At 39.5% G+C, this 12,918-nt stretch overlaps 1 protein-coding gene across 1 annotated transcript; it reads left to right on the forward strand.

Moving 5' to 3' along the window:
- Window positions 1-1,068: 1,068 nt before the first annotated feature.
- lta (lymphotoxin alpha (TNF superfamily, member 1)) lies at window positions 1,069-7,084 on the forward strand. Its single transcript, XM_071529985.1, has 5 exons — window positions 1,069-1,191; window positions 2,545-2,587; window positions 2,774-2,800; window positions 3,067-3,099; window positions 6,064-7,084. Exons 1-5 carry the CDS (start codon window positions 1,069-1,071, stop codon window positions 6,456-6,458), a joined length of 621 nt encoding a protein of 206 aa, XP_071386086.1. The 3' UTR covers window positions 6,459-7,084.
- The last annotated feature ends 5,834 nt before the right edge of the window (window positions 7,085-12,918 follow it).

A 12,918-nucleotide genomic window follows, 5' to 3' on the forward strand; every position in this document is an offset into this window, starting at 1 on the left:
ATTGGGATTTGGTTGGGTTATTGATTGATTGATTCATTGGTGTGGATGTATTTACTGATCTGCATTTTAAAAGGTCAGTCATCTAATGTTGCGTTTGGCCTCTATGGTCGGAGCACACTCTGTTCCAATGAGAATGTGATGCTGCTGCTCCTCTACTATAGATTTTACATCTTTAACTGGTCGCACACCTGACTGATCCGGTGAACACCAAATCTTAATTGATGCTGCAGTATTATAAATGTCATTCCCTTTATTAGTCTTCTCCCACAACATACAATTGACTTTGCGTTGATCGGAAATCATTTTTCCACTTCAGAATTCCTCTTCATCATGGAAGGTTGATCATCTAGAAAGCATCAATCCACTTAAAATGACTGACTGAGTCATTAAGTTGTGGCCAATCCTTTTACTTTTCACCTGTGTCATAATGTACCAAATGAAATGTGTTACACTTGTTGCTAAATATATATCATATGTGATATGTAAAGCATAGCATACACACATAGCAGTACCAGCAACGGCTGCTACTGGAAATCACCTGTGTACTATCCAATATAATACCGTTTATTTATAAATAGTCTGGTTGACAGCCACTTGCTGACACAGTTCATGAGTAGTTTAAACCGGACCTGTGGCCTTTTAACAATCAGTGACATTTGCAGGCAATGTCATTACAAACAAACAAGAAAACCACAAACTGCATGTTGCTGGCCGCACTGTGGTCAGGCAGGGGAAACACTTGCTAAGGTGAAATCCCAGTGGCGGAGTAGGGGGCATGGATCTGAGCGTGCATACACTCATAATGCAACATGCACAATGTGTGTGTGTGTGTGTGTGTGTGAGAGAGAGTGTGTGTATATCTCCCAATTCCTGATGCCTTCTAACTCTTTTTGTATTTGTTCATGGGCCCTTTTAGGGAAGTTGTACAGACTACTTGTGAAGCGCTGTAAATTCTACATTATAATCTGTATGTGTGTGTGTGTGTGTGTGTGTGTGTGTGTGTGTGTGTGTGTGTGTGTGTGTGTGTGTGGTGTGTGTGTGTGTGTGTGTGTGTGTGTGTTTGGCAGAATGGGGAGTAATTCAAGGTGCTCTAACTACCTGCAGCTGCAAGTGTGGTGTGGCCTCCTCACTGTGGCCATGGTGGTTATGGCTGCAGTTCTTACTTCAGTCAAACTAATCTCAACTGAAAAGGTAAATGCTTCTGTTCTGCCATGCGGTAAATACTCTGTAGAGTATATTCAGGGTTTGGGGTTGGTGCTTTAAGTGTCATCTGGTACACCTGATTACCTGAAATTTGACATGATCAGTAAAGTGATCAAATTGGATTACTCCAAATACTGGATTTACTAATTTTGGGTTACTTTGCATCCAAATTATAGAAAATATGACGTTAAACACACTTTAAGACACTAATTTCAGCTGTGCTATAACCGTCACATACACCAATGATTAACCATTATTTCAAGCTGTCTAAAAGGATGCTCCCTTACAGAAAAAAACACATTTCACATAAAAATGAACATGTGATCACCAACTTAGACTTCACATTATTTCACATAGGGCTAGCACATGTCACATGGGACTTTTTAATATGAATGGCATGTGATAATGTGAGTTTTTGGAACAAATCAAATGTGATCACATGTAAAAAACATGTCACACATCCACTTAAACATGATTCCCCATGTGTAATTTGACGTCACATAGCAAACCATGTGGTTCACATGTGATTACAATAAATTCCCTCACACGTGATAACATGATATTACATAATACCACGTGACACCATGTTGTTTTTCCATTAATTTCAGATATGATATATCCAACCATTTTTTAAAACAACTTTAATTTAATTTCTGCCCTGACTGTGATAACGTTTGTGTATTGCAGTTATGATTTAGAAGCCAAGTAGAGAGATCAGTGACTAACTAGCTGACCAAGTCACAGCATTAACGGAATAGAAAAATGTAATTATCTACTGTGTCAACATAACACACAGCAGTAAATATTGGGCTTTTGGACCCACATTGCAGTCGTTTGGCTTCAGAACACTTGGAGTACACTGTTTGGAGTAATTTTATGATCATTCTTTGCTCTTCGTGGAACTCTAAAGAAACAGACTCCATTCACTCCAGTTGTTTTGGAGAACGCTGTGTGTTATATTGACATACAAACATCATCAGTGTTTCAACTGACATGAGGGTGAGTAGATAATGACCACATTATTTGGGTGAACTCTTCCCAAAAATTCCCTTCAAATGCCTTATAGGTGGCGGCCTGATACGGCAGGCCAGGGATCTAACCGGACCAGGACTCTGGGTTTAATCAGATTTCAGGTTTTCAAATCGGATTGTTGCTCTTAATTGCTATTCAGACTACAAAGTGATGGTGATGATGTTGTTGATGATGAAGATGATGATGATGAAGATGATGATGATGATGGTGATGATGATGATGATGATGATGATGATGATGATGATGATGATGATGATGAAGAAGATGAAGATGATCTCTTTGTGATGCTTTGTCTTCTATCTTTTCAAGGACGGTGTCTCTACATGGAAACCACAGAATGCCACTCCAACAGGTACATTTGTATTTGATGGCAAATTTCAGTATATTCACAGTGAACAATGTCAGTTAAACTAGACTTGTTTGCTCAAGATATTGTACCAGTCAAGCAAAGGCTTGTGAGTGTTATAACAAAAACATTAAAACATCCTATACCAACATGAATGGAAACGCATGTGACTTGAAGCTATTTCTTTTGCAGCCAGCGTTTTGGCTCCCTTCAAGTCAGGTAAGTTAAGTGTAATTTCATCTTATAAATCTTTCAAGTTTATATGTGATAGTGAATATGAAAATAAAAATTGGTTTCCCCATATGGGAAAACTGGTTGCATGAACTTAGAGTAATGTAAATTATTGTCTTTATTGTACTGGGTCTAAGAGCACCAAACTTTCCAAAAGTTACACAGTGAAAGAGATGGGAGAACTGATATTTATAACAACGTTCTGTAAAAGGTTTTGCACCAGGAAGTAAAATGTGTATCATGTTGCTTTTCAGGTGCCACTTTCTCATTCATCCAGCTAACTATGAGTGAGTGCACTTCCTCTTTTTGTTAATGGTCAGACCAAACACTTTAGGTGTTTTTACAGCTCCTTCTCCTGTGGTAAATTTGGATGGTTTTGAGTTTATAATAATATGACAATGTATCCCTCTGTTACCTTTAGTGAGTTGCCTCATTTTTCTTCAGATTTTGAGGTAGCACTAGACACCATGTGTTTGAGTTTCTACTGTTACTACTGTAGATACTGTAGATGTCTGTGGTTGTATTGTTTATAGAGCATGACTTTGACTCAAATTTTGAGCTCAGACTGACTGTCTAAATGTGAACTAAGTCCAACAGTTATAGATTTTTACAAGCCCAAACACTAAACTAAAACCCAAACTTACAAGTTTGTACTGAAGATGTTCTATTAGTATTTTTTAACATGACAAACCCATGCAGTTAAAGGAAAAATCCACCCTTAAGCAGTTCAATACTGTAAAAAAAACCCCAACAGATTTTGGTGATGTACTTTGCATTTCTGGGTCCAACTCCTGAGGATGACTGGCCAAATGTAGACAACATGACGACTTGTCAAAATATTTATGTGGAGTTTGATGGCAGAAATGTTTTCAGCTGTCCTAAGCATCACTTATATAAATGTCAGGTTTTGGTGTCAGTCCCTCAGAATTAAAGCACAAGAGCTTTTTTCTAGACTCAACATTTTATACTGACGTTCAGCAATCATAAAGGGAGAAATCCATCATAGAAGAGGAAGAGATACCAGTTTCTCCACTGACAGCCGCAATAGACCACAAGCCACAAGACATGTTGTGTTCTGAGTAAGGGGCACCACTCTCACTAGCTATCATCACTATTGCTCTCATGCTCTCCACCTACACATACTGAGTGCAACAAGTACAGGCCTGTTCTCTCGGGGTTGGTGAAAGGCATTCTGGGAAATGTAGTAAATCGCTAACTGAAGTAGAAGTAGACAAGGCAGGACGAGGGAAAGTGGGCTCACCAAAAAATTAAGAAATTACAAAACTTCACCACAAAATAACTCCTGGAATGTATTGAACGTCACAGATTGATGATATGTAAGAGTGTCAGAGTTTCTAATGGTGGATTTTTCCTTTAAGCGAGAAACTCAGATCCCACTGGGTCCAGTTGGGTCCCATCAGGTTTTCCTCATTAACGTCAACCTCTAATTATTTGCACATATAAAATCTTTACTGCTTCTACATTAAAAACAATAGCATATATAAAAAATAAGAAAAGGACCAAGGCAGGTCTTCAACTGAAAAAGTTAAAAAGCTTTTATTGCATGGCTAATTCATACTGAATTTGTAGAAAACTCCAACATGTTTAGGCAATATGCCTTCATCAGGGTCATCACTTCTCAGTCATATTTATTGGTTTCCTGTTAGCAAGGAAGTGGAGACATCTTGCTGTGAACCAATCAGAAAACAAGAGCGTGGTAAACTTATTATCTTTTATTCTATTCCTAATAGTCTATTAGGAAGGGAAACCACCTCAAACTATTGAATAAAAGAGAGGCCTGTTGGGCCTTTAAACTTAAGGCCACAACCTATCCAGGTACCAGTGAGGATTTTTATTTGACTCTATTTAATTATTTTTGTATCCATATTTCTTTCCTTTGTGATTTACTTTTCTTTATTAGTTATGTAAATGGTAATTCTCTTTGTCATTGTAAATTATACTTATTATGGTTATCTCCTATATCTCCAACACTCTTGTGTTCTGACTGAACAAGATGTCTCCATTTCCTTGCTAACAGGAAACCTATATATAAGTGATGACCGTGATGGAGGCATATTGCCTAAACATGTTGGCGTTTTTAACAAATTCAGTATGAATTAGCAATAAAGGCTTTTTAACTTTTTTAACCCACTGAAGCGCTTTTTCTGATTTCTACTTTTTGCACAATAGCATAGCAATAGTTTGTCACCCTCTTATAGCTAAGAGATAAAACTATACTACACACACACAAGAATGCTTGCACAAACACACGCACACGCTCACAGGCAGGCTAAACCGCTGCTTAGACAGAAAGAAAGATATAGCCCCGTCATGTTTCCAGTCTCATGCACTGTGTTCCTCCCACCCCACTGCCTTTTTCCTGTGTGAAGTGGGTTCCAAAAACCACAACAAACCCCTAGCACAGCTCTAATGTGGGCGACACCAACCAAACATAACAAGGTATAATTACAGCCCACAGCAACAGACGTTGTCAGTTTGTCAGGGGATGCTTAGTCTGTCAGCTGAAAGGAAGTTAGACATTAATGGGAAGATCAACTTTGTTTATCTGATGTCTTTATATCAGCTTGTGATGATAATTTGAGCATAAATGTTCCAAAAGGCCTCTCTGATTGGTGTATTATGAAACTGCAGCTTAAACCGAGGAGGCCTCATTATGTCATTGCCTAAGGTTTTATGGACGAGTTGAGAATAAGAATGTTTAGCTGAATGCCAGAGGTGTGATCAAGTCAACTTGTTCTCGAGTCCCAAGTCAGTCTCAAGTTTTGAGGCACAAGTCCCAAGTCTAAATGTAGAACACCAAGTCAACTCAGAACAAATCAATTTAATATCTTAAAGAAAACATAATATCTAGGACTTTTCAATGCAATATGGTTTTAATAGGAAAAATACTTGGTAAGAGCATCAAGAGTTTGCTTTCTATAATCAGTTTCAACTGCAATAAATTCAGTCATTCCATACAAATTCAGAAAACAGAATTTAAATTCAGTCGTCTGCTGGAACAAATCTCATCACTTTCAATCTAAGTCATTGACACAAACACAAGATCTCAAGTGAAGCTTTTAGAAACCTATTCAAGTCATTAAAGTACAAGTCAAAGTCAAGTCCCAAATATTCTCTTCATGCATCAAGTCAAGTCTAGTCGAGTCTGACTCGCGTCCAAGTCATGTGACTCGAGTTGCCACCTCTGCTGAATGCCTAAATAAAGGTTTGTCTAATCTCCCACCTGTCAGGTCCCGATGAAGGCTCCTGGCAGAGCGACACTGAAATATCTTCCTGTGAATCCTGCCCCCTCGTCCTGCTGAACAACTCCATCCACTGCACACAGGACAGCCTCTACTTCTTCTACGCTCAAGTCACCTTCAACATGCAACGTGAAGACCTGGACACGAGTGAGAAAAGGACTGTGACTCTGTTTAAAAATGGCAGAGCCGATAAATCTGCGAGGACGCTGTTTGAGTCGGTCTTCCCCAGCGAGAGGCTGGGCTCCCCCAGCGAGATGTCGGGCTCTGTGTTTGTGGCAAAGATTGTCAGGCTCCAAAAGGGAGACAGTGTCAGCTTAACTATCACAGCTGATTATCAAAGGGGGCCACAGAACACATACTGGGGGGCCTATCAGCTCCACTAGCACCGAGTCTCCAGGCTTAGATACTATACAAGACAGAAGAGTCTTGTGGTCCACCTGTATGGGGTTTTGAAGGCTGATAATAATATTTTTGGGCCGAAGCTGCCGATAGCTGATATTTTGTGCCAATATGTTGTACTGTATATTTAAATCTGACAATTTTCATGCCACAAAATCCCAAAAATTGCAAGGGTTCAATGATTCATTCTTCGAAGGGTGGAAAAGTCTCTGAATCATCATCTAGTCCATCATGGGAGACTCAAACTCTCCATTTAAACCCACACTAAGGAAATTCTTAGGTTGGTTAGCAGCTCCGTAAAGCACTGTGGAGTAAAATCCTATCTTCACCTCCGTCATATCTGGCAACATTGACTAGCCGATATCTGATTTTTACTGAAAGGCCAAAATCAGCCTGATATACAGTAGAGTGTCTGTAAACCAATATATCAGTCTAACCTCAGAAGAGTCTGTACTGTTAAGTATGCCAGCTGGTGTTCATTCAGGAAAACATGTGGAGTTTGGTGTCATTGTGAATGTTTAAGTTATGTGTCTTTTAAATGAATGTAAACTGTGTCGTTTCACTGCTATTTGCTTGTATAATTTATGAAATGAAATGGTATAATTTCAAGGATGGCAAGCAAATGTATGAGTAATTAAAAGTAATGATAAATATTTTAAAGCTATGAAGCTGTTGTGTCCACTTACTGACTTTTTGTTTTTACTGTGAGGTGCCAGCCAGCCACATGGTGGTGCCACCTTCCACCAAATCAGAGATGGAACAAAACACTGCTTCTGTATTGGATCTGTTACCTACACACTATCACATTACATAACACGTTCTTTGCTAACACGCTGCACTCATTCATCAATAGACAAAACTACAAATGCACAAACGCTTTACTGTAATGTCTGAAGAATATCTGGAACAATTCTCAAAACCTTGACAGTGCTAAGATACAACTGTTCCTCATTTTATTGGCCCGAGGCTAATACACCCATGCCTGATACTGTACAGTTGCAGTGACATTTCATTACGCCCTCCTATCGCGCCTGCAGTAGCAACGTGTACAAAACAGGAAACCGCAAATTTGGTGCAAATTTAGTCACTCTACTTCCTAGTTGTCATTACCTCCATAGACATGTTTGACCTGTGATCACACTCCCTGGAGGCAATTTGGTTCCTCTCATGCAATAAGAGCTGATACTGTTCTTGGAGCATTCAGTAAATTAATGTTGAGTGTGTATAGGTTATATGTATTGTACTGATCTCCATTGAATCTAATCTATATAGTCTATATTTTACACTGTCCTTTATGTCCTGTTGTCCTCATATGTCTCTGCACCAATTCCACCAAGGCAAATTCCTATTCATTTATTGGATTGTAATTAGGATAATTAGGATTTAATTGGAGTTCTAATTCAATTATTAAACTGAGCAAGATTGAACAACCCAACAAAATGTGTGAATGGACACATAATTAGCTTTCTTTCTTTCTTTCTTTCTTTCTTTCTTTCTTTCTTAATATAATTGTATTAGACAAATTGCGTATTTATGTGTGTTTATGTGAAGCACATTTAATTCTCCTTGTGTATGAAATGTGCCATATACGTAAATAAAGTTTGCCTTGCCTTGCCTATAAACCACCCGCACACACACACACACACGCACACACACACACACACACACAACTGTGATATCTTGTTCCTTTGTTGCTGTATTGTGTGTGTGAGGCATTTACCCATCATCTCATCATTCGATCTTATCGTTGTTCACAAAACCTGTTGACTCATTGGCCCTATAAAACCAGGATTTGGGGAAAGTATTTCCTATTTCAATTTCAGAGAATGACATCACTTCCAATGGGGATCTAATGCTGACTTCATCACACAAGCACAACACTAGTGCCTTTGTTTTCTTTGGCCTTTGCAGTGCTGTAAAACGTTGTTTGTCATTATGTCAGTTTCTTAGTCAGGCCTCTCACGACAAAGAGATTCTGGATTTCACTGAGCAGGAATAGAGCCTTTGCCTCTGGCTTCACTGTGGCAGAATTAGAAACAGAAAAGATACAGTAAATTTACACCACACACACCACAAGATGCAAGGACAACATAACTGAGCTTCCAATGCATATTCAAGTTCATGTTTACGAAAAGTTAAATTCCTGGTGGTGATGTGGGAGAGATTCAGTAAGGTAGTGGCATATGGGATAAAACACTTCTTGAATAAATTGCTTGTTTTTCTAAGCATTCTATTGCACTTCCCAGATGACAGCTTATCAATTTTATTGAAAAGGGATTGTAAACAGCCTGGGGCCTTTTGCCGGCTGTCTATCACATGAATCTCTAACAGTTTTCTCTGTGGTATTCCGGTTATTATACTGGCCATCTTCACAATGACTGCCAATTTACTCATATTCTTGGCCCCGAGGTTTCCTTACCAAGCTGAAAATGTTAAAAATCCCTTTCCAATGTGGCTTTTATACACCAACTCTAGCATTTCTTTTCTTAAAGCAAAACTATTTATGCTCCTCTGGACATGAGATGCAAACATTGCATAGGCTTTTTGAAGATGTACTCTAAATTCACTGTGAAACCGTGAAAAGTGCTTAAATATTTACAATCCTCTGCTGTTTGTACCAGCTGGCTTGTTATTATACCTGGTTGAATTGTTGGAGCTGGCTACAATTGATGATAACCAATTCCTTTGCTTTCTTAGCTTGACCTGAGCAGTATTTGACAACAGTTAATCAAGTCACCATGATGATTAAAATATGAAGCTTCCCCCTCTGCGTCACCCTCCTGCTGTAGCTCAACCAAAGCCATGTCATATTTGTACAAAAAAAGTTGCATTTTGGATTTGCATCTCATCAATAATGTGGTTACGTTTTAGTCATATGTGCTGTGTGTGTGAGTGATAACAGTGTGGGATAGCAGTTCCTATTATAGCACTTTCAAGAATTACATCAGCTCCAACAGTTACCTGATGTGTAAAGTTCTAACCGTCACCTCCGTCAGGCAAAACACTAATAGGGATATGGGCGGTTTCTACTGTAAATAAAAAACAAAAAAAAGGCCCAACATCACTTCCTCACTGTTGTAATTCCCCAGCTGTGAATCACTTGACTTTAAGTCATGTTGTTGTTATGTACTTCCAGTATTCCAGTGTGATTTTTCATGAAATACAGTAATGTTCCACTCGGTTGAAATTTATTTTTTTCATACTGTGGTTAAGTCACATGTGGACGGTCACCAGCCATTCATCATGTGATAGTGTCAACTGTCAAGAGAGCAAAGGCAAATCCAAATGGGAAGACTGGCAAGAATCGTGAATACAAATACAGTACAATAAAAAAAGAATTGCCCCCTTGCATGATTATGCCATTATCTCTAAATTTCCAGTTTCATGAATGTGATGTAGAGGGAAGAAACGTGAATAAACTGTCACGGTTGTTAACCTGTGAATATAGCCATTGCATCAATGTCTCATTGTTGCCTTGCTGAAGCAAAGGTCAGACTGTCTGAAACGAAATGTCTGAAAAGATCCACTGAGGCAACAAGTGTGGAAGGAAATGAGCGAAATCTAATTCTTTCATTTCTACAGTTAAGCTGAAATTCATGAAATGTAGGAATTGGTTGCCTAAAGATTAGAGGGGTGGGCTTGTGACTGGAATGTCATGAGTTCAAATCCCCAAAGCAACTGGGAAAATCTGAGCAGAGGAGGGGAGGAGTCACTGTGTCGTAAACTCAAAACGTCTGTAATGTCTCTGCAACAATTCCACCAAGACAATTTCCTCTACATTTATTGCATTTTGATTAAGATTGATTCTCATTCTAATTTAATATAAGTTCTGTAAGTGACATTAAACAAGGAAACAAACGTGGAGGTTCTACTTTAAAGGATAAGGCCGGTGTTTTTTAATGCATTGCTTACCGTCAACAAATCCTATGAAAATAAGAAAATCAACAATGCGTTTGCTCTACTCCCGTTACTTTCTGACTTCCCACGTACCGTTTTTAGCCGTCAACCCGGAAGTAATTGGCTCCAATTGTAAGCTAAAAACCTTGAAATACAGCTCACAAAGACAGAGTTTCAATTTTAAAAAATCGCGAACTGTTACCATGAAAAGTCAGGCTGTTGTAGTTATTACCAAATCAAATTCAAATGGGAACAAATTCTTCATTACGCCGGGGACTATTTTCGGTGCTACGGAACTAGCTACTTTCCTGAGAGCAACGGCATGGCTCTTTGACGTGTTTTTAACCGTTTTTTTAGTACAATGGAGTGGGACATGGCTTCATTGGGCACTGGTTACATGGATGAGATTTGCTGGCAAAACAAAATCATTGCTGATTTTGTTATTTTCATAGGATTTATTGACGGTAAGCAATGCATTAAAAAACACCGGCCTTATCCTTTAAAACAGCTAATTAGCTCATTAGGGCCATAAATTTGTTTTTGGTTTTGCCTATCAACACACAAACACGCACACACACACACACACACACACACACCCATGCACACCTATCCACATACACACACATTTATGAGTGTTTGATCACAGGAATGTGCACAGCAGCTTTCTAACCAGGTCTAACTTTTAAACTATTTCACTGAACCAGAAGTTTCTCTGACTTGCTCTAACACCCAAAGACATCACTCCTCTCTCTTCAATTTTAAGTTAAATTGATTTCTTGACTCTGCAAATTTACCCTTAGGATTTGGAATTGAGACTCTATCTTCATTAGTTTCATGGTTATGTCTAAAAAAAAAAAATATTTGTCTAATGGGGGAAACCACAGATCCAGATCACCTAGATCTAATCAGCTGTTCCGTGGGCCAAGGCCCAACCCTGTCCTCTAAATTTCTCAGTTTTTGAGATATCCTGCTGACAAACAGACAGGCAAACTTGCTAACTAACAGGGTGAAAACAGAACCTCCTCAGCGGAGATGAAAAAGACGCTTGTAGCCTGCTAGACTATACAGTCTGGTGACAGTGGAAGCCACCTTGCATTTGTGGTTCAACCTCATTTTGGCCTAGTTTATTCCCTTACACACACAGCTCCCTCCAAACCCCCACATGGTAACATCGAAGGAGGGATGGTGACTAGGAAACCAAAACCTTGTGATGTGGATCTTTTGTTTCTTCAAACTTGCACCTGTGATCGTGTAACCACACAAATCTGAAAATGTAGCACCAAAGCGCATCACATAAACACAGTGTCTAATTCTATTACAGCTTCCTTCCCTCCCTACCCTCCCACCTTCCCTCTGCCCTTCCTTCCTCCATCCTTTCCTGCCCTGAGCTATTCGTAATCTCATTTGGCATTGTAGTCGAGCTTAATCGTGTGATGACCGCACTCTGGGAGCTGATGATGCAAACCCAGAGCAAAATCAGGGGAGAACAAAAGGGGGCTTTTTCACCGTGTTCATAATATCGAAGGGAGAGTTACATGTGAGGGAATATGCCACCATGCTACTGGGAGAGGGCTGGTGAAGATAAAGGCATTCGAAACAGGGCAGGGAAAAGGGCACCTAGATATGAAGTCCCTAACTGTGGAGGTTGAGTTTCCCCATCTTTGATCTCACTAGGTTTGTATTCCCCAGCGTCATGAAAAGAGGTATTTGTCTCCCTGTGGAATCCAGTGGGAGTTTGTGAGTTACATATTACAGGTGACCTCTGACTTTGTTGCCGACGGGGAAAACACAGCTTTGTGTCAGGTTTGAAACCATCGAGCAGATTGTACAGCTACACAGCTACAGTATAATACAGTATACCAGGTGGCAAGAAATGCCAAAGCACATTCAAACATAAATCAGAGGTATTTTCAATTAAATGGCTGGGAAATGTAGCGTTTATGAACTTCATGTACACCAAATTTTATTATGTTAATGTGAATTGGAGGGAGATGGAGGGTGAACAGACAGGAAGTACTGTAAGAAAGGAATGTGTGTAGTTGTATGTGTGTGAGTGTGTCATGTGGGTGTATAGGATGATGATGATGATGCCATCGTGCAACATCTTGCGGTCGGTTCGTGTTTGCATGTAGGAATGATACAGTCAGTGCCAGAGATGAAAATAGGTGAGATTTCACCACTGATTTCACAAATGACACAGTTGCAAACCACAGCGGTAATACTCAATGTTGCAGCTGTTGAACCTTTGCATGTTTCCAAGATAGGCTAGACAAACATACATTACACTGAAAAAGCATGTTGTGTAGGCTACTGAACAAGCAGCCTGAGAGAGAGAGAGAGAGAGACATTCCCCAAACCAGGGCAGTAAAATGGAAAGGGAAACCAAATCAGAAAGCAATTTTACAACAGTCGCTAAAAATAGCGCAGTCAAATGAAAAGAGGACTTAGCGTACATTTCGGGCATGTATGATGAAAAGCCCACACGCTTGCATGTTCCGCTTCAAACTCAAGCAGTCAGGTAAGAAAGTGAAAAGGGGAAGCGAAAGG

Source organism: Centroberyx affinis, unplaced genomic scaffold (genome assembly GCF_046629955.1).
Source record: "Centroberyx affinis isolate AG114_WGS23_722 - 3 ecotype Tasmania unplaced genomic scaffold, CSIRO-AGI_Caff_v1 ptg001856l_1, whole genome shotgun sequence".
NCBI lineage: Eukaryota > Metazoa > Chordata > Actinopteri > Beryciformes > Berycidae > Centroberyx > Centroberyx affinis.

Excerpts from the sequence above, each read along its gene's own strand:
- lta (XM_071529985.1), top strand. The coding sequence starts at position 1,069 with ATGGGGAGTAATTCAAGGTGCTCTAACTACCTGCAGCTGCAAGTGTGG. Across the intron at positions 2,588-2,773 it reads ACAGAATGCCACTCCAACAG|CCAGCGTTTTGGCTCCCTTC; the intron begins GTACATTTGTAT and ends TTTCTTTTGCAG. Across the intron at positions 3,100-6,063 it reads ATTCATCCAGCTAACTATGA|GTCCCGATGAAGGCTCCTGG; the intron begins GTGAGTGCACTT and ends CCCACCTGTCAG.